General features: G+C 39.7%; 1 protein-coding gene across 7 annotated transcripts in view; it reads left to right on the forward strand.

Moving 5' to 3' along the window:
• Positions 1-22,939, forward strand: part of LOC108243849 (partitioning defective 3 homolog) — a 251,070-nt gene that overhangs the window by 156,562 nt on the left and 71,569 nt on the right. For 3 of the 7 annotated variants that reach the window (XM_017429549.3, XM_017429550.3, XM_025008915.2), the window contains 5 exons: positions 2,659-2,845; positions 3,366-3,517; positions 4,583-4,627; positions 15,365-15,592; positions 16,836-17,076. In XM_017429549.3, the coding sequence (XP_017285038.1) occupies positions 2,659-2,845; positions 3,366-3,517; positions 4,583-4,627; positions 15,365-15,592; positions 16,836-17,076 (853 nt within the window). The remainder of the gene's footprint in view (positions 1-2,658; positions 2,846-3,365; positions 3,518-4,582; positions 4,628-15,364; positions 15,593-16,835; positions 17,077-22,939) is intronic. The other 4 variants (XM_017429551.3, XM_017429555.3, XM_037973000.1 and 1 more) reach the window with 3 other exon arrangements.

The raw sequence follows: 22,939 nt of genomic DNA on the forward strand, positions 1-22,939 counted from the left end.
CATCTGGTACAACAATCCAACATCTCTCAGAACCTTAAAAACGTTGTCGTAGTTAAAACCTTCTCAGACCAACAACTTTATTCAAAATAAAGAAACATATAAATACATTTGATTTGAAAGTATTTTAGCAGTTTATTCCAACACAAATGGATGCTCCCACTGATTGAGGTTTCTGATATCTGTAACTTTTTTAATTTGACCTCGACTCCCATCAGCAAGGCCTTCTCTGCTGGCCTAACATAACCAAGAATCATGATCATAATTGTGCTAAAGTTTAATTTAATTTTTAATTTACTTTCCCTAGATATCTAAAACTATTCATTTTCTCTTCATGTCATATTACGCTCCTTCCAGTGCTGTTGTTTTAAGGTTAGAGTTTTTATCCAATCAGAATTCAGCTCTTGTGTTGCCAGGCAGGATGAAATGTGCCCGGGCCTGTCAGTGAACGGGCAAATACAGTTGATAGACAGCTGCGATAGCCAATCAGATCACGAGTTGTGTCAGTCAGGCCCTCTAGTTGGCCTCACGTTGAACGTGACATTTACGCGTCCTGTGATTGGATATGGATATTTGCTAGTTAGAGCCGCGGCAGTGCTGTGATCGACAGAGTCACACCCGGGACTGTTAACGGTTTAAAACTTTTTTAACCCACAATGGCTGAAGGAGAGCAACACGTTGATTTGGTTGCAGATTTACTGGCAAGACCGTTTTCAAGACGAACTTTCCAAGAGAAGCTAGATCTCGTTAGAGGAGGACGGCTGACCCCCGAGTTAGCTAGTTAGCTAGCTAACCTGTCCCGAGCTAGCTAGCTAGCTAACCTGTTCCAGAATGGATTTTGTGTTGAAATAAGTGTTTTGGGGGACACAGCCATTTTGGTGAGTGCAAACATTTTATTTATTTTATTCTCTTTTAGTTTTGACAGTAGCATACCAGATATGTTTTAATTGCTGATGGGGGTTTGTTGATTTTTAAAATGCGCCGGATAATAGCCCATTTTCTTCACAGCTGAGGTGACGCAATGCCAAGTAGTGCTTAAGTGTGTTTCTAACTACTCTCCAGTCCTGGTGTTATAAATGCTGGCATAATGAAAGGTATTTATTAACTAAGTTGGACATCACTGAAGGCCTAAGTGTGAAATGCATCGCCCGCCACTGACTCCCATCATCTCGTCATCTCGCTCCCATCTCCTGATCCGTTTTCAGCTCGTTTCCATCCGGTCGTTCGCTTCTCGTCTCCACGCTCAGCTCTGACGAACAAACGCTTCCTACAGAAACAAACCAACTTCTCCCTGAGCTCAGTACACAAGCTCTTTATGAAGCATTGAAGCCACCCCTTTTTTATGCCAATTTCAAACCCCAGATTAGAGACGAAGTCATGCGCTGCATATCAATGCTGCTTTTTAAGCTCTGCTTTTCAGAGGCTCAGAAAGGAGACTAATATATATATATATATATATTTTGGCTTGGCTCAGGGAAGTTTTTATCTTTGTTTCTGAGGGCACAGCTTGAATTAATCTTTGTGTTTTGACATAAGAACACCATTGTGCCAGCTGACAACCTGCTTTTGGTAAAAGCTGATTAGCTCGGAGCGGTTTTTATTTGTTTTTAGACCTCAGTGTGTTTTTGGCTTCATAGTTACCCCATTCTTTTGTGGAGGGGCCTATTAAACAAACAATCAATCTCTTTTTTTTTCTCTTTTTTTTCACAAATTTTTCTGTTTTTGAACGACTCCTAAACTCTGAAGTGCTTTGAATGGAAAAAATTCAAGTTTCCATGAGTTTATTTTTGCTCCATCTCGTTAGATTTTGGTGATTTTAGCTCAGAGATGAAAAAAATGTATTTTTTTCAACCGTCTATTTGTCTGTAAATCACTTTGGAGACATTATTGTCAATGATATTAGATATAGCACCATCTATAAAGGATTAGTGATTATTTGACATGTTTATGTAGGTTTGTGTCAGAGCATGCACAGATTTGATGGACTCCCGCTGAGAGAGCCACTGATGGCTGTACTTCCTGTTTCCTGAAAAGTAAAAGAATTCATCGCTCTTATGCATATTTATTAATTTCGTCATGCTAAATTTAAAAATAAAAAAGCTTAAATCCTCCAGAATCCTTGTCTTAAACCAATTCTTTACGTGCACAAAATCACAAGAACTAAAATTAAAGAATCATTTCATTATTTATAGCATGGCAAAGTTTGTTACCTTGACCTTTTTTTGTTTTTAAATACGAATAAAATATTAGAAAGCAGCAAATGTTTGCTGTATTCAGACAAAATAATGATCAAAGAGAAACTTCAGATTATTTTTTTGAACCTTTCTGATTAAAGTTTTCTCTCAGATTGCAGCATTATGTTCTGAGTTGTTGCTGCAGAATTCAGGTCTTTTGTTTCGTTTTTTTTTTTTTTTGACAGATTTCACACTGAATAATTTTTTTGCATCAGACTGAACACTTGACTGGAGAGAGAGGAGCCCTTTAGCTGTTTGATTCTGAAGGACAAACACGAGAACTTGACATTGAGCATTTATTATTTATGCCCAACATGTCTGGCCAGTTGGAGTGAGGATGTGTTCGGAGCAGCGGGAAACTTTGAAGGAAGAATGAACGGTTATTAAAACATGAGAGGAAAACGTCTCGTTTTTGTTTCTCCCGCAGGAAACTACCAGCTCTCTCCGACCGTCAACATGCCGCAGGACGACACGGTGATCATAGAGGACGACCGGCCGCCGCTCCTCCCATCCAACCTCTCCGACCAATCGTCGTCCAGCTCCCACGACGATGTAGGTTTCGTCGCTGACGTGACGCCGCCGTGGGCCAAAGAGCCGCCTGCTCAAAATGAAAGGTACATTTAAACCTTTTTAATAAACATCAGCATTACTCAGTCCCTCCAGGATTTTGCAGGCTAAAATGCCTGATTTCGTGGGGCATTTTCCTAAAAGTATTTACCAGTATTTCCAACAAAACTAATCAATAATTTTAGTGTTTTTTTTGGCTCTTCCTGTTTTTGTTTTATTTGTTTTATGGTTTTATTCTACAACACTTTCATCAGGTTGTTTTAAATGTGCTCTAAAGTTGATTGATTGATTGATTAATTGATTGACTAAACAACACCAAAAATGTTCATTTTTCTTTTTGTCAACAAGTACAACAATTTAATGCCACCGAATATTTAATAAGGCATATTGTTTTTGTTTAGTTTTATAATTAGACATGGAAATTAGTTAGAAAATGTTACATAAAAACAAACAGTAATTTGACAAATGTCATAGCTCCACATTCACAGATTTTTGGCCACAAGTTTTCGTTTGTAAGAATAATTAAAGTCTGTCTCATGAAATCAATCTGTTCCACCTTCGCCGCAGCTCCCTGGGTCCAGATGAAAACCATCCAGATGGAGCGTTTCACAGGGAAGGATTTGGACGCCAGAGCATGTCTGAGAAACGCACCAAGCAGTTCGGAGACGCCGCTCAGCTGGAGATCATCAAGACACGCAAGTCCAAGAGCATGGATCTAGGTACAGAACGTCCACCTGTCCTGCAGAGTTTCAGCTTCACCTGAAAATTTAAACATCTTCCAGCAGTGAGAAGTCCATCTCCATCCAGTCTCTGGAACTGCAAAACTGTTTATACATCAATTATACAAGCACATTAGGAACATCCTGCAGCATTAAAGCAGTAACTGTCAGTGGATCTTTTTGTCCGAAATGTTAAACCTAACTACGACTTATAAGCTGCTTATGATTCATTTAAAGTTAAACCTAGCTGTTACATTCATGGCAAGATGAAGATCTAAGTAAAAATGACTTAAAAACATCATTTGACATACCTTAAAGTAAAAAAAAAAAGAGTTGTGGAGCTTCGTAACTGTTAAACATGAAAAAAACTACAGAATTTCTGAAATTATGAGCAAATTTTTGCCTGCAGACACTGCAGGAAAGAACTTTTTTTTGCTTGTTTTGTGGCAAGGGGAGCGTTGCAGTTTTGTTAAACGGATTTTAAAATACATTTTTCCCTTTCCTATCGAAGTAATTTGGATTATTATTATTAAATAAATGTGATAAAGTCAGTGCACCCCGTCTGAAAGGTTAAACTGTGAGATTTCACGTCACCTTGAACACACTTTCCTGCACGGTCCCCTTGTTTCAGACTTGTTCTTTAAAGTTAAATATATTCCACCCCCTCTTTTTTTCCTCCCCTGTCTTGGTATAAAAACAGACTTCATCTCTCGCCAAAGTCAAGAACTTCACTGTGTTGATTCACCTTGAAATGCCTTCAAACAGTCGCTGATTGCTTTGGCTGCAACAAGCTCTCTGCTCGCACCCTCTCTGTAATCATATCTAATCTTCTGCACCAGATTGCTGCTGTGTGTTGATATCTCAACAGGTCTGATTGCTATTCTCTAACTATATCTTTGAAAAGAAACCTCTCCTCTTTGTCTCGCATGGCGTCCGATCCTAATTGAGCTGAAGCTCTTTGTGATGTTTGCAGCACTACCTGGATGTTGCATGTGGAATGTCATCAGCACTTACTTAACCCCAAATGTTTGTATTCCTCCTCTCTCCTCCTCCTTCCTTTAACAGTAGCCGATGAGATTAACCTCACACCTCGTCCCGACCCCAGCGCAGGTAAGGACCGGTGCACTGAAGTCTCTCATCTTTTTCTTTTATCTCACAGCTTCACGTCAGGCGTCTGTTACTGATGTTCTGTCTGAATGTGTCGTGGTGAAATCCTCAAAGAGAACCATTTTCTCTAAGAAGGAAGGGACTCGTACGGTAATATTTAAATGTAAAGGGTTCCTGCAGACTGAGCTGCGACTGTTAGGACTCAATCAGCTCTGAGTGACCATCGAGCGGCGAAGCCACTTTTTAAAAATCACAGCTTATTTTTGTGCTCAGCTCACAAAACTGTATTCCTGGTGGCGCACATGATTTGTTGCCACCTGGGCAGATGCCCCCACATTTATGATTTAATCTTCTGGAGAAATGAAGATTTTGGTAATTATTATTAATTATCAGTGTAGCTTTTAGACCTGGACATTCGCCTCGGACGTTTTCTGCTCAGGTATCAAACTACAGCTCCAGACCTCTTGGAACGAGTTAGTTAGCAACAACTCTGACTATTTTTAGAGGAAAGATGCCACGCAGGTATTTTGAACTCATTTAATGGGGCTGCACGCCTCTGAGACTCGTGCAAGGAAGTTCAGAACCTTTTTCAAGGTCTGGAAAATTGTGGAATAAATGATCTTGTATACGGAAAATCAGTTGTGTTTCTAGACTTTTCACCCTTTTCCATTTCCTAAAAAACATAGGGTTACATTTTCTGATAATCAAACTAAAACAAACATTATTTACAAATATAAAATTAGAAGCCCAAGTTATTACGGATGGCAGCATCGCTCATGGAAGGTATTTAAAAATGAGAACAATTGTATAACATTTTATAAATCATTCAGAGTTTAAAAAATGCTATAACTACAGATTATTTATCATTAATTTACTTGCAGTTAGTTCAGCTTTTTAAGAAAATGTAATTTTTTTTCCATTAAAAGTGGCACAATATTAAAATCTGAGTCTGGAACTGTATTAAATTTTAAAATAGAGATTGTATAGAAACAATGAATAAAAAATAAATTAAAATAACAGTCCTTGAACAGAAACCACCTTCAGTGTCAGTGAATTAGTTTAGTAGCTGTCACCAGAGGTAACAATCACACTGGGTTAGGTTTTTGGCAGTAAAGTTTACATTAATCTCATTAAAGTGCAGAATGTAGCAAACAGGAAGTGCACAAAATCATTTAAGTGGGTCCTTCTCTTAGGGCTTTTCTAATAAAGTGGTTCCAGTGTCAGATCAGGGAAAAACGCAGACAAAACCGCTCCTTGAATGAATACATGTTTCCTGCCTTCTTGGATTTCAAACAAAAAAACTCATTCAATCTTTTCATGCTCAGATTATGTGTCGGGTATCAGTCTCAGCTACCACCGCGCCAAATTTTAGCTCCATATCTGAGTTATAGCTTTTTATGTGTTTGCTACAGTGGATTGCCTGTGGCGGCCATCTTGAATCGGGTTGACTCGGGAAGTTATTGAGTTGTAGAGGTACATCCAGTTATTGCTTTCTGAGTTTTTCATTGTCTGTCCTCTTGTTCATGAAATATTTTGCTAACAGGCAAATTACATGATCCCCCACCTTTCCTAGTGGGTTTTAAAACAGACTTTTAGATTAAATATTTCAAGCATTTTTAAAATAATTACATCTAATAATAGTCAAAACCTCTAGTTGGAAATGGAAAAACTAATTTTAGATTCAGAACAAATTTTTTTTTTGTTCACTTTTGTCAGCATCGGTTGATCTCCTATTCAGTTTTGTCTACATATTTAAATGTTAAAGTGATGAATAATTAATTTAACAGCACTTCAGATCATTAAGGAAATGCTTCTAATTGCAGAAACATAAAGGTTTTCATCCATAAAACCTGTCTTTCTAAGACAGATTGATCCATAACAGGATGTGACACAAACAGCCATTTAATCGCATTAAAGTAGAAATTTAAATTCTGCAGCGAGCTTGCAGGTTTCCCCACCGTTCCGCACTTCCTGTGTTTGTTCAGATTCCCGTGCTTTAGTGTCAGGTTTGCTCCTGACAAGACAAATTTGTTCGCGTGCAGAGTGAGGACTCGCAGTCCTTGCCGCAGTTTGAGGTCGAACACAGTTACCAAAAGCAGTTGGGTGACTACAGATTTGATTTTCTTCCTTCTGGCTCAGATGCGGCCGAAGCACTAATTGTTTTCTGCGTGTGATGGAAGAAGGGGAGCAGAGAAAGCTCTCGGTCCTCGGTTAAGGCGGCGAGCTGACGGCGAGCCATCCGTCACTGTCTGTTCTTGTGTATTTTCGCTGTCGCCTTGACTGAATAAAACGCCGCCCTCTGAAATCAGCAGCTTGGACTAAAGGGATGGATTCTGCTGAAGGGAGACGTTTAGAGGAACAGAAACATGTGATCTTTAAACACTTGGAAGGAGGACATTTTGTGGCAGTTTACATGAAGATATAGCAAAAAAACAAAAAAAAAAGTGTGAAACTGTGAAAGAAAACACAAACTGACACATTGATTGGTAGTTTAATACTTTTATAGAAACCTTCATAGCAGTGTGTGGGCAACCATCAGATGGAGAGGAGTTTGTTTCCAACTTCGTGTCATTATGGCTGAAGGAGTAAAAGAAAAATTGGGTATATTTCATAAGGTGTGTCTGCCAATGGTGGCAACCGTGGAGTCTGCTGTACTTTTATTTAATCTGATAACAGACAGAAAAAATACACAATTCTGCCATGCTCTCATACATTAAAAAACAATAATGATAACATTTTATTAAGTCTGTCACGATAACAACTTTTGCTGGACGATTAATTGTCTCAGAAATTATTGCGATAAACAATAATATCGTCTGGAGGCCGTTTTAAACTAATGTAATGATAATAACACTCTCAAAGATAAATAAACTTTACTTTCAAAAGAACACTTAACACTGGAACTGGAACACTAAATAAACAAAACAACCGAAAACAAAAATAAAATGGACTCTCAGCCTCCGTTAACAAAGAATGGGCTTGAATAAAAACTAAAAAAACGGAAATAAAACCTACATTCAACCAAAACAGTACGGATTATTAAGTCTGTAAACTAAACTGCCCTTCAAAAAGTAATAATCATTAGTTTTATATAAAGAAGACGGACAGAACTGACAGTTTTAGAAACAAAAAGTCAAACTAACAGAAGCAGAAATGCGACATACTGGCTCTCAGAGGTTCAGCGGTTCTCCTCGGTCATTTTGTTAAATCCGAAGTGTTCCCACACCGCTGCTGTTACTCCGAGCTCGACACCAATTCCATTTTGTTTTTGTTTTTTCCCCCAATATCAAACAGCGTTTCTTTAGCTTGCTAACTCCTAGCGGGGGCTAATGCTAAAGAGCTACAAGATGAGGCCCCTCGGCTGGCTACCTGACGCGATAGGCCACGCCCCCCTGACAATAAGAGAAAGGGAGGGGTCAGTAAAGAGCACTGAAGCCTTTTTGTCATCCAGCATCTTCAGCAGAAAGAGAGAGCGACACGAAGAAACGATAACGCCGATATTTTTTATAGTCTGTTTGGGACAGGCCTATCAATTGCCCAGCTGAAGAATTCATAAGATTTGATTAAGCTTTGACCCAACCAAGGGCCAACACCCCCAGACAACGTAGCCGCAAAGACTGAGGGTACTCAGATCTCGCCGCCATTCTAAGGTGGCGATTCTCCAAAGGACATCCATCCATGCATGCATCTATCTGTCCGTCCAGCCATCCATCTTCTTCTGCTCATCCAAATTTGGCTCCAGGAGGCAACATTTCCAAAATCCTTCTCCTAAGTGTTACTCTCCAGCTTCTCCTGGGGGATCCCATGGTGTTCCAAGTCCAGATAGGACATATAATCCCTCCAGTGGGTACTGGATGTGCGCTGGGGTCTCCTCCCAGTTGTCATCCAGAAGGATATCCATCCTTTTCGGATACAGATGTAGGAGCACAGGCTCTACTCTGAGCTCCTTTTATCTGTAAGGCTGAGCCCAGCCACCCTACGAAAGGATGCTCATTTCAGCTGCTTGTATCTGGGTTCTCCTTTCTTCCGGTCATGATCCAAACCTCACGGCCGTTGTGGAAGGTGTGAACATGGACAGACCAATAATGCCCCTTTTACACAGGCTCTAAAGGTCCCGGCTCCACTCTACTCTGCTTGCTTTGCGCACGTTTACATCTGCATTTTTTCGAGGCCGGCCCTGCTTCTTTGGTCCCTGCTTCGGAGTCGAGCCAGCCGGGCTGGCCCTGCTTCATGGGCGACACAAGCTTACCTCCTGTTCCCTCATTGGTCGTGGGTGTGACCAGATGCAAGCATAAAGAGCGAAGGTAGGAATATAAACAACAGCGTTAGCTTACCCTGCAACGTTTAGCCGTCTGTCCCCCAGCTGAAGGAGCTGTAAAGCCTGAAATCTCCGGCGGATAACAGCTGTCCTACTCATGCAGAGCATTTCTTCCACTGCGCCTCTCTTCCTGAAGTCTCAGGAGAATCCCCATAATTTTAAAAAACAGCAACAACACAGGGCCAACGTTGTCCATAGACGCGATCTATTCTTTATAGGGCGGAGTAGAGCTGGACTTCTGAATTAGGGCCCGTGTAAAAGAGGCATAAGTCAAGAGCTTTGCTTTTCAGCTCAGCTCCTCTTTTACCACGACAGACCAGACCGGCACCGATTGATCCGTCTGTGAACGAGACTTCCAGATACTTCAGGCCAATAAAAACGCACACCCCAACCTGAAGGGAGCGTTCCACCTTCCTTCGATTGATAACCTTGGCTTCAGCTGTTATCAGATTGATTCAGATCACGTGCTGCGAGGAAGTAACCTGCAATATCTGCAGTGAAAAGCACCAACTGTTCAGTTCAGCTTGTTGTGACAGTTTTGCCGTTTTCTTTAATGCAGGCAACAATAGCCCTGATTGCTCTTATAGAGACGGCGCTTACGCAGCTCATTACGTTGCTCAGGTGTGATGCCTCTATGAAACATTAAATACGTGTAATTGACAATAATTTGAACTCCTTATCTGAGCGTAGTCTCAACTGATCCACCTCAGCTCCATTTTTTCCTGTGCTGCAATAATTTCAGTGAAAAATGACTTGTGTTGAAGATTAATTAGCTCTCCAAGAACTCTAAACAGAAGTTTTATTTAGTAACTTTGGATTTTCGGTGCCTGGTGAAATGTTAAATAAAAACTTTTTTTCTTGCCCTAATGATCCATAAGATGAACTTCTAAGATGATTTCATTAAACCGGCGTCTCATTCCTGGAAACAAAGTTTATTATAACTATCGTGTAGATTGATTTTAAACTTTATATGAATGTGTTTAATTCCTGAACAGTTTTCCAAGTGTTTTTGGCTCATAAATCTCAGCCTTTAGTTTTAACCTGAACACGGTTTATTTTCACTTTTCTGCCCCTTGTACCACTTTACCATTTATTTTTAATTTGCACACACAAGTAAATATAAATGATCCGCGGTCCATTTACAGAAGTCAAAACACAGCCGTCCTGACTGCGGTGGCCATGTTGTGGGGTTCTGTTCTGTGATTGGCTGAAGCGTTTATTGACACAAACTGCTGCCACATGTTCTGTGAGATCACTTCGGTCACGGAGGACAGTGTTGGACTGTCGGCGGTGTCCAGAACCTGTTTGACCCGTCATAAATATCCTCTTTTACTGATGACTTACCCAGAAGTCTCGATTTTGGACTTATGTATTTGCAGTTCATGAAAAATGTGCTTTTTAGTCCAAAAAAAACTAAACGTTTTTCCTGTGAAAACTCCTTTTTTCGACGGTCATTATTAAACTGAGGAAAACAGCATTTAAAATCAGACTTTAATTACAAAAATTTATTGTTTCTTTGAAATCTAATGGAACACCAAAGCCATTTTTTTCTTTAAAAGATGTTTATTAAAAAAATAGATCAACTTTTCAACTTTTATTTCTACATTTTTCCATCATAAAAAATTTTACACAACTTTTGTTTGGTAATAAAACACTAGATGAGCTATGAGCAGATTGAAAGGAACGTTCCTTGAGGAACACATTACGTTCTGCCTCACATCACAAAGATTCAAACGAAGATCTTGCATCATCTGTTAGCCCTCTGAGGACGAGTTAGGGGTGACTCTCAGCTACTACTGAACTCAGTTTCTGTCAAACTGACTCAGTTAAAGCCATTTTTGTGTCTTTTAAAGTTGATTAGCTGTGAGTCTAAATGTTAATGAGTCGTAGATATACATCCAGCCGCTACTTTGAGAGTAAAAATCTTTCCAGTAGTTCATGAGATATTTTGCTAACAGGCAAAGGAACATGATGATAATAGGCAATAACATGATTGCCCATCTTTCACGGTAGTGGTTGATGATAAAGTGAGTAAAATCTAATATTTAGTTCCCAAACAACCAAAATCATGAAATACCAACGTCTTGCAGTTTTCTTTGTAATGTTTATCTTTTTATTTGGCTTTTGACAGTTTAATTCAGTTGTTGGTTTATATATTTTTATATGTGGATAGATGGATAGATTAACACTCTAAAATCCAACACTTCATTTTATTAACGATCAACTATAAAAACCATTGATCAGTCACATGGATCGATAAATTCACTCACTTCAAAAATTGATGTTTTTCCACAAAAGGTGCTTTTTTACATAGATTTTAAACCTGACTATAATTAAAATGCTGGTGTCCTGTTTTCTGTTTATTAATATTTTCAGTGAAAAGCAAAAAACTGATAGACTAAGTTACTTTTCCTTTAGTTTTGAAGGGTTTTTTAAACCAGTAATAATGTAAAATTTCCCTATAAAAGTTGAAGTTGCATAGAAATACTTGGTTGCGTTGTTGTGCCACCTTGTTATTGAACATTTGGTTACAGTTTAAGATTTACTGAACATCCTTAGTCCGAACAGCTTCCTCGCTGTTGGAATATTATTAGAAAGTTAAGGAGGCAGTGAAATAAAATGACGTTATTTACTTCATCTAGACTGAATCAATACTGTCTGTTTCCAGCTGAGACGGTCCTCTTCTTTAAGCAGCTGCTTTATGATCTGTCTGTATTTGTTATGGCGGAGCTGTTGAAGCTTAAACTGGAAGGATAATGTTTATCTTCAGAAAAATTGCCGTCCCAGTCTGTTTAAATACGCTGTGATTATCCTAAACTGACTGACTGGTTGCCAGATTTGAAATGATGCACTAATCTAAACAGTCTTCCCAGACCTGATTGTGTTTGCAGTTTAGTTTTGTTTCCCCATTAAAATAAATTGGCAGCGCTTCCTTTTAGGTTTTCTAACGGCTCTGTTTTTAGCCTGCTGGCTGACTGAGCAGAATTTAACAAGAAGCCATTTTGCCAAGTTCAGAGTCGGGACGTTTGTGAGCAGGAAAAAAAAAAAGTTTTCATGTTTGTGACTGCATGCCATTTGTCAGACGTCCAACAACCTGTGAATTTATCCCCCCCTTTTTTTAATACTGTCAGTGAAGTGTGACTGCTGTGAGTGGCAGCAGGCGAAGCCTTTAAATAAAGCGGGTGTGCAGCGTGAAAAGCCTATCAGGCCGGCTCTCAGTGAGACGTTAAGGAAACAGGACAGGCTGATGAGAATAAATGGGGGGCCGCTAACCCACGAGCTTGTTCACTCTGCATGTATTCAATTTTCCGGTTCAGCCTTTTTGCCTCAATCTGTGTCTTGTTTCTTTCTTTTCTGTTTTTTTTTTTAGGCTAAAAGCAAGCAACTTTTTCCTCTTTCCAGACAGAAAGCTTGAGAATATTCTCAAACCTGAAAAGTTATTTAAACAGAGGGAGTGACTGTCCCTGGTGATGGTGCAAGTTTCATCTCAGAAGTAGTTAAGATGAGTTTTAGTTCACTTGTTGCACATTTATTCACATTATTACATGCAACTGTGAAGGCATCAGGCTCTTTTTCTTTAAAAAATAAAATAAAATTACAAAATTATAATCTAAATAAATCCCAATCCTATCAGTTAAAGGTTACATTATAGATGTAAAACATGGAATTTATAAAAGTATCATTCAGTTTGTTTGATTTTTTTAAAAACGAGACCCTTCAGAAGGAGAATATTAATCTAAAGGAGCAAAAATAAACAAACACTGAAAAAAAATTCAGTCTTTCTTCCTTAAACTTATCCATCTATCTATCCATCCATCCATTCGTCCATCCATCCATCTGTCCACCCACCCATTTATCCATCCATCTGTCCGTCCATCCATCCATCCATCCATCCATCCATCCATCCATTTGTTCATCCATGCATCCATCCAACCATCCATCTATCCACCCACCCATTTATCCGTCCGTCCATCCATCCATCCCCTTTTCTCTAGCCCACATAGAGACAACGTCCACACTGCATAATATGCTGTTGAGGTCAATTAAAAAAGACAGAAAATGAGCGAAAAAGCAGCTAAAGTCTAAAGAAAACTTTAAAAGCCTTTTGATCAGCAGGTCTTCCAAAACATATTATCTGCTTGTGATCTTTAGCTGAATAAACGGCGCTTCTCATGCAGTTTAAAGCCTGGATCTCCACACTCTCCAGTTCTGAATGCAGAAGGTTTCCCAGACAGGAAGTGAAACGTCTCAAACCACAGAAATCCAGTTGTTGTTGTTTTTTTGGCTTTGTCCTTCCCTGGATGGTGGAGGATCTACACCAGCATATCAGGAGCACTTTAAATGACCACAACAAGTCTGGCTGCTGAATTAACTGTGGTTTAAAACTTTTGCACAGTTTTAGACATGACTGCTGTAACTGTTCTGTTCCGTGAGTCAGAACTCAAAGGAAGATGATTTGCACCTGTGCTCCTAACTTTGCCTTCCATATTTCAACACTTGTTCCTCCTTCCGAGCTCGTCGAACCTTCCTCTCCGCTCCGCGTCTCTCTCACGTCACGCCGTCAAACATCACTTTTGGTCAGTCAGGTCTTCTGTGTTCTGCAGCTTCCTGTCAACGCGGCTCCAAAGTGAAACCACCCAGGAGATTGCAGATTTTTCATTTACCTCCTTCCTGTCTCACCTCTTCAGTTATTATCCTCGCCGTGTGCTCTGAGCTCGTGAAAGGTGCCAAACGGGAGTAAAAAATTATGCCGGCACAACCGTTGGAATTGTCTTAGTTTAATTAAACTGTCATGTTTCTCCAATTTTGCTGATGGTTATTTTAATTTACAGCCTCGTCTTGTAATGAAATTTGCAGTCAGTCAGGAGGAATGACACACACACACACACACACACACACACACACACACACAATCGATGAGGAAACAATATCCGGGTTTGATTACAGGATGCTGATGTCACAGCTTACTGAGGAGGGGGCTCGTGTTCAGGTGCACCAGGTGTTTTCTTTGCCCAGTCTTTCCTCAGCAGCAGTAATGAGAATTTTCTTTACCTGCTTCTGTAGGTCAGCAGTTTCTTTACAGTTCAGATGTGTTGAGGATGAGCACCTGGTCTGTAAAGTAACTTTCACGGACAAATCTGTGACTCTGGGCTGTTGTTTCAAATTTTCTTCTACGCTACAAAAACACAATTAATTAAATATTAGTGGTTAAATAGAATTGATGGGAAGTGGCCTGTTAAATTTCTCACATTTCTTAGTGTTTGTGCTCGTTCTCTAATGAAAAATTCCTTAAAGAATAATTTCATGATACTTTCCTAAAGGAAAAGGAAATTAAGGCAGGATCATAATAATTAAAATCATTTTATGTGGGTATTTATTGCTTCCTGTTGTATCGACACGTTCATGAAAAATCCTAAATAGAAACCTTTTTAAATTGTCAGTAAAGTCATGTTGCAACTAATTTGTTTCTAAAAATAAAAGATGTTAATGCTCACTTTCAAAGTTATATTAATATTGTTTATTACTTCAATACCAGTAAATACAAATTATTAATTAACTATTAAGTCGACCTATTTAAAGTAACATGTATCCAAAAACTTAAGAAAATTCAGTAAACTCAACTTTAAACTCTGGTCTCTGTTTTTTTAGTTTTAATTTTATATATATATTGGAATTATAAATCTTGAGTAATATTTTTTAAATTTGTCGCTTCACCTCGTCACCATCTTCTGTCATTAAGACGCCCTTTCTGAACCAGCTGGTCTGCTCTGATTGGTCCGTCAGCCTGAGGGCTGACATCCTAACTACACGATAAATTTTACGAAAGTTTGTTTTATTTATTATCTCATTTGGAAAAGTAAGAAATGCCCAATCTTCTAAAGTTAAGTGCGAGACAGAAAAGCTTTTGATATGAGCCTTTGTAATAACAGAATTTTTTTTTAAAAAAAGACCCTTTTTTAAGTTGTTATCAGTTCATAAAACTAATTAGTCTATTTTGAAATGAAGCTCGCTGTGTTCAAAGACAGCTGTGTTTTAGAAGAGGAACATTTTGGACCATGTTTCTTATTTTAGAAGGTGTTACCTCATTTTCTTCAATTTACAAAAATCTGTTGTGATTATTTTTACCCTCATCATCCACTCAGCTGAGGATATTTACACTATTTAAAGCTCAAATGCAGCTATTAAATGCTTATTTTTAACACGTTTTTCAATTTGTTTTGCTCCAAACGAAGCAAGAAATTATATAAAAATATATATATTGTTTATTGTCAAATGTTGAAAGTAAAGCCACCTTGGTAAAAGTTAAACAATGCTTAGGTTAAACCAAAAAAAAAGTGTAGTTGTAGGATTTTTGATTAAGTCTAACACAGATAATTTGGTTTAGTCAGATTTTACAGAGCTTTACTCTGTGACCCCATCAGGTTCCTCCACAAAGGATGTGGGACCATCGCTGGGCCTGAAGAAGTCCAGCTCCCTGGAGAGTCTGCAGACAGCTGTGGCAGAGGTCACCCTCAACGGCGACCTCCCGTTTCACAGGCCCCGCCCACGCATCATCAGGGGGCGTGGCTGCAACGAGAGCTTCAGAGCAGCCATCGACAAATCCTACGACCGGCCGGCTGCCATGGAGGAGGACGAGGGCATGGAGACGTGTAAGATGTCAGAATATTCCGTAGAAACGTGAAACCCAAAAGGTCTGCCGCAGGTTTGATCCAAGTGGTGATAATGAGTCATTTCAGTGACCCTCAGCAGGACACGCCTGCTTTCGTCGGGCCGTAATCACCAACATGTCTGACGTGTGAAAGAATGCATGACTTCGCCTTATTGGTTGTTAACTTACACTAACAAAGTTATGATGAGGCATCAACCACTAAAACTCGTCTCTGATTTTTTTATATTTGTGCATGTGAGTGACAGCATCCCGACTAATGCTTCATATTTAGCAGCTGAGTTTTTTTATCAGCGCTTGTGGCAACGTGAAATTAAAGGCAGCACTTTGTTAGCTGGTACACAAACATGTATACATTTATTTCAGCCAACTGGTTCATGAAAAGCTCATAGAATTATTACTTTCTGTTTCTGGAACTGGTGCCGTTGCCTTCCTGTCCACAGCTCCCTTAAAAACCAGATCTTGTAATTTCAGCAGGGCTCACCTGCTTTAATAAAAGATAAATAAAATACTTTATTTTAATACTAAAATACAGAGGAGGAGGTCACATTTAAACTATGAACTCAAACGTAGAAAAGGTCATCCTGAGCTGTATCAAAGAGCTTCCTTGTGTTGTTTTCCAGATATGAAATGTGGGTATGCACTCAGTGTAAACAAAGCACTTAGACCTGCACACTTTACAAGGAATCTGAGCGTAAATACAAACAAACAAATCAAAATTGTCCGACTTCTCGGTACCAAATCTCCATTGTTGACTTGTTCTCAGTCACTTCAGCTGTTTTTGGAGATAAACACACCTGGTGGTTTGCAGCCGTTCACAAATTTTGCTCACAAATTTTCATTTATGAACACATTAACTATCGATATGAGGAGATTAAAGTCCTTATATTCCAGCACTTTTCACCTGTTTTGCTTGAGTAACTCTCAGTACCACAATAAAATATTAAGTAATGTGTTTTTTTAATCAATTTAGTCAGCATATATTAGATTCTAAAGGTTTCTATCTCATTATAAAGCAGAGCTCTTCTCTCACTTGTCTAATAAATTATGTCAGGCTCTTTAGTTAGAGGACATAATTGCACATTTATGAGAGCCATATATTAACGTTTATTAGGGTTTCTGGTTTTCATACGAGCTATAATTTTTCTAAGAAAAGCACCCTGTCAGTGGTTAAAACAATCATTTCTTCTCGGTTATTTCTCCTCTGGTGTTTTCTGACTTTGTAGTGGAGGAAGACACGGAGGAGAGTTCCCGGTCGGGCAGGGAGTCTGTGTCCACCGTGGCGGACCAGACCCCGCTGTCCGGCCCAGAAAAGCCCCTGGTCAACGGCACCAACCGCTCAAAGGAGGAGAAGAAGAAGGAGAAAGACAAAGGAGGGAAGGAGAAGAAGAAGCCGGAGGGAGGGAAGGAAAAGGAGAAGGGCAAACCCAAGAAAGGCATGCTGAAGGGACTCGGGGACATGTTCAGGTAAAACAGCAAAACCTTCCAGGTGTTAATTCTCCCCCGCTCTGATCAAGATATAAACAGAACATCATATTTTTACCATAAATCCGATCAAATGAAGCCTCTGCAGCTGCTTTATGTAACACCAGAGTCTGCAGAGCAGTATTGAACGTCTCTGCTTGAGGATTCAAACCATTAAAAGCTTTTCTTCTTGGCTTTTGTCTTCAGTACAAACACACCTCTCAGAATCATACTGAGATCTAACTAATCAATACCATTCTGATCAATATTCGCTGCAGACAGCCGATACAGAAGTATTGACCCTTTAGATGGGCTTAAAAGGACTGTAAGCTTGTTCTGTGATGAAACAAAACAAAACTAGTTTGAGAAAACCCTAATTAGCCTCAAAGAAAACTTCTCTGGATTTTTTCCAACTCATTCTTTCTCTGCAGTCATGTTTTTTTTTAAATCTGCTCTGATTATCTGCATCGCTTTCATCACATATTCAAAATATTTTATTAATAAGCAGCAATTCCTCAAAAGTGGAATCCATTTTTTTATTTTTACTTCTAGATTTAAACAAGATTACCATATATGTTCGAAATGAAACTGGCATTCCTTGGAGGAATGCATGTCACCCGCCAAAGTTTTGTACAAAGATCTGGTGCAATCTGTTAGCACTGGATGACTCTCAGCTACTACCACAGCACATTTCTAGTTTAATTAGCTGTGGCAGCCATCTTGAGTTGGGTTGACTCCAAAACATAATTATTAGTAGATGTCGATGCATTGATGACTTTCTGAGAGTTTTATTCAAATCTGTCCTGTGGTTCTTAAGATATTTTGATTTATTTTGCTAACATTGACCCATAATCGCCCACTGCAGTAATCAACGAATTTGTCCAGATGCTCCCAAATGCATTAATAAAAGTCCAATTTCATGGCTCAAAGAGGAAAAAAAAATCATTGCATGATTTAAATCCCAGAACTGATTGAAGAAACAGAAAAGCAAACAAACATACAGAACATTACCAGTAAAATCTGAAGGGATAAAACCATCCAAGTACCTCCCACATTGTGTGTTTGACAGGTGATGTGTGGGAGCTGCGGTTTAGCAAACAGTAAAGTGAGCACTTAGCAAAAGATATGTTACTAAAAAGGTTTGAAAATTTGCATGTTTCAGTTTGTGTCAGCCTGTCATGATGAAATAGCATGCTAATGTTTGCCGTCCCAAAGCACAGAGGGCGAATGCACAGACAACAAAGTCTCGTTTTTTTTATTCTTCAAAATGCCGCCCTGTCACGTTACCGCTCACGATGAGAGCAGGTTTGATCCTAGGAGCGGCGGCGAGGTGTGTCATGAGCTCCCATGAGGGTGATGTGTTTGAGTGAAGGAAGGTTTTTGTTGCAGCGAGCTCGTTCTTTGATGTGTGTGTGAAGGGCGGGTCTGCGGTGGCAAACCTGGAGATGTCAGAGGACTGTGTGTGTGTGTGTGTGTGATCAACAGTGTTGCCACAGCCTGACCCTCTCATGTCTCGGAGGCCTCACTCTCAGTCCCAATCAAAGCATCATTACCATCAGCGGCTGCCAGCAGCGCAGCCTGCCAGCTCTGCAGCCGGCTCCCTCACTCTCTGATCATCACTTGGACTCAGAAGCAGCACCCGGTCTGTTAGCTTGGCATCTGCTAAGACGCTTGTTGCCCAGAAATTTGAGGGCTGCACTAATTTTTGCTGAGGTTTGTGTATGTGTGAGTGTGTGTGTTTGGATCTCTTCCCATCATGAACAAGTGAACAAGCCTGAAATCTCACTGTAACAATCTTTATGGTGTGATGCACCAAGAGCCACATATGAGGCTTGTTTGTGTCCCCTTTTCTGTCTGCTGACGGTTTTCTCAAAAGCTGGTGCTCAGATCTGTCATGGGCGAAGCGACTCTGATGCATCATGCTCTGATTTTCATCGTCTTAGCTGCTGGTGTGATTGTGTTCATTGTAATCTATTGCATGTAGCACCAGCTGCGTCTACAAATCTGGTTATGGCTTGCAGCCATGTGGCACCGCTCCAACACGAGAGACTCTGCCTTTGAAGAGCAACAGTTTTATACTTAAAAGCACATTCTGATTAGGGACGGGCATTTTAAACAAAAATGCTCTTCAAGTTTGTCAGTCGCTCGATTTGTTTCTTTGAATATTCACATACCAGTGAATACAAACGTAAGACTAAGTTGCAGCAGTTTAGGCTCCTCACAACGCGGGTTTTATTTCATCCTTAGGGCTAATTAATATTACATAAGTGTCAGCACAATAAAAGCAGAGAAAGCAGTGAGTTTTAATCTCTGCGGCTGTTTCCTGTTTGAAGTTTTTATTTGTTTTTTTTTCCCTTAAAAAATTGACCATTTCCACATGCTTGGGATTGGCAGATAATTAAAGTTTACCCTCTAATGCAGTGGTCTTCAATTAGAAATCAGCAAAGGAAATGTTTCTCAAGCAAAGGTCCCGTCTGTACATACCGTATTTTCCACACTACAAGGCGCACCTGAATATTATCCACACAAGCTAAAAATAGGGGAAAATCCTGTTTTGTTCATACATTAGCGGCACCGGACTAAAAGCCGCAGAGAATATGTACAAAGGGGATTGTCAGGAAAGAGATGGCAGTTTGGGAACACATCCTTTTTATTAACATTTTGAAAAAGAAGTTGCCGCTACATATTTGCGTATTTTTTTACGTATATGTACGAGTACCGGTAATTAAAAGTACAAAACATGTACTGAGCTGTTTAAACGAGTAACAAATGTACTGTATAACAATAACCTGCCTACCTTTAGGGCTACGGTGCAGAAACACGGCTTCAACAAGAAGAAAAGTCAGTCATTCGTTGCCATCTTTGTCTTCTTCCTGCGCACTAAAAACCACCAAAGCGCTAATTCGTATGGCACTACTTTGCCTGGCGGAAGGACATGCAACCATCACGCCACTCTTTTCCTCCGTGTCTGATCACATGCCCTTCCGCCAGGCAAAGTAGTGCCGTACAACAGCAGAACAAACCAAAACAAATCCTCTTAGAAAAGCTGCACCGGACTATAAGCCGCAGGGTTCAAAGCTGGTGCAAAAAGTTGCAGCTTGTAGTCCAGAAATTACGGTATTTATTGGTATTTATTTGCACGAGGCTGGGGTCCATCATACCAGACAGGACCTGAGATCCACCTGAGACAGTCCAGCACATAACAGCAGGATGTTAGGTGCAGGCAGGCAAAGCGTACATGGAACGCCGTCTCCCAGCAGCTGGAATAGTTTACAGGAACATCTGTGCTGAGTATGAGCTGGAAGTCCCACAGTCACAGAGGGAGACTCCGCCTAAGGCTGGTGGAGAATGGGAGCAGCAGTTTCAAGTAGACAACATCTAAGAATCACTGAGGTTTGAGGGCCACAAGCAATAAATTGTGAAACTTTTTCATCAACCTCAACGTCATCATAACATGAAAAGAATTATATTAACAAACCCTAAATTTTGCTTTCCGTTTATCCAAGCTGGTGAAAAAAAACCCAATCCTTTTTGTTGCAATTACTTAATTTTTATGGTCACCTGAGTCTGATTCATGCCTAAACAAACTGGTAACAGCACAGATAAAAAGACTAGTTTTTTGTTTTTTATTCTTAATGAATAGATCAGGATTGACGCTCAGATGGCTGAACTGAATCAGCCGAATCCCCGACATCCCAGAATGATCGTTTAATTTAACCGCAGAACTCGTCAGCGGCTCTTTATTGATCGAGTCGGACCTGGTGACGCTGCGGGCCCAACTGTGCTTTGAATATATGATTATAAGATTCTCCGCTGTCGTGGCTGATATTCTGTCTCCTCTGCAGAGTTTTCCCATTCTGTCATAAATCTTAGCGTGTGTGTGTGTGTGTGTTTGTGCGTACGACAAGGCTGTTTTTAAAGGGCTGTTAATGAAAGTTAGTGGCACGGAGAGAGAAAGTGTCAAGCGTCTCTCGCAGTGATCGATCACTCCTGCTCTTAGCATTAACTTCGGCTGTCACTCTGAGCATTTCAGACAGCTGCAGTTACATTAATCAGGTAATGGAACGTCACTCCGTCTCCCAGCTGCGGGTCCTTTTCCTCCACGTTCCCATCCTCTGCTTTTTCCCTCAATGTCATCCCTGTCTGTCGGGATTTGTGACTTTTTATGAATATTATCGTTCCAAGAAAAAAACAATTACACGCCAGTTAAATTATGCAAGACTTTTTGGTCATTTGCTGCCTTTTATCCTAATCTTTTTGCACCTCTTGATATATTAGTATTGCCTGTGGGTAATCATGTAATTACCAACGTGTGTGTTAGCAAAAGATCCCCTGAACCACTGGAAGGATTTTAACAAAACTATCAAAAACTAATCATTTGATGCAATTTACAACATTTGATTCAAGATGGTCGCCACAACTTGTCACCTTTAGCGAATACAAAAAAGGACATAACTGACAGATATCGAGCTAAAATCTGGTGTGGTAGTAGCTGAGAGTCGATCCCATCACATACTGTGAGAGTTAACGGGTCACATGACAGCAGCATTCCTTTTTAAGGCGTTAAAATGATCAGAAGCTTCATTTATTGATGTTTGATTGGAGTTTTTGTTTTCTTCCATTCATGTTTTTTGTTTTAACACACGCTGTCACTGTCTGGTTTCATCTGCAGATTAGTTTTTCATTCTTTTCCATGTTTTTGTCATTGATTTACTTTGTTTTTTCTTTCGCTTTCATCTGCATTGATTTCCTCGCAGACGGCACTTTGACTTGCCTCGTATTTCTCTTTCTTTTTATTGTTTTACTAATTCTGCTTTCTTTTTTCTTTAATCCTCCGGCACACTTCACTTTAGGAGTTTTCACTTGGCTGGTTTGCTTTTGATCCTGTGACTTTTGACTTTTTCTTCGGTACCTTTCAAACACAGAATCACTTCAAGGTTCTTTGGTTGAGCTTCACTCTTAGGTTTCACTCTGTGAATATCTTTTTTTTCTCTTTTCATTAATCGAACTGCAGCCCTTTGGTTTCCATCATTGTTGTTACTTTAGATATTCTCTGCGGCCCAGTTTCACTCTGAATAATCACGCAGGTTCATTGTGGAAGCGGCTGCAGTGCCAAAAGTCATTTCTTCAACTGGCTGCAGCTTTATACCGGGTCAATCAAGCTGAAATATCTCAGCTGAGGCTCCTGTTTCATTAAGCATCACTCCCTCCCCATGAATATAATTACTGTGTCTGCAACGGCTCCCCAACTTTAAACGAGCCGAATTGGGTCAGAACTTGTGAGGAGAACTTTTTAAATGCTTCATTTGAGAGCCTGTTTCAGTGTTCAGTAATAAACCTGGAGAGTTTCAGGGACGTTTTTAGACAGATTAGGGGAATTTGATTCAAAAGTACTTTGTTTTTCTGACTCGCAGGTCAAATTTTATGTCAAAATGGCTCCATAATTTCTGTTCTTATATCTTCACACAACTAGATTAGTAACTAACTTGATTACCACAGATAAAACAAGGAATAGTAGGTTGGTATTAACCTAATCAACTTGGTCAGTTTTACAGATTTTGAGCTCCAGTTTGGTGTGATATTAGCTGAGAGTCATCCCAAACAGGGCCGTAGCCAGACTCATTCTCCCCCTGCACATCAGCTACAATGAAGACAAAAACTGAATTAAAATAGAAGCATTTATTTAAAACAAGTGACTTGAATGTGTATATGACATGTATCTGTGTGTGTTTGTAAATCCATGGGGATCAGCCTCATCTGAAGCAACAGAGGACTCAGGGCACAACCATGATGACTCACTGAAATGACATGAATTAGTTTATATGAATGTTGATTCAAAACACAAGATTTTAGCAGAGATTTCACC

Source organism: Kryptolebias marmoratus, linkage group LG20 (genome assembly GCF_001649575.2).
Source record: "Kryptolebias marmoratus isolate JLee-2015 linkage group LG20, ASM164957v2, whole genome shotgun sequence".
NCBI lineage: Eukaryota > Metazoa > Chordata > Actinopteri > Cyprinodontiformes > Rivulidae > Kryptolebias > Kryptolebias marmoratus.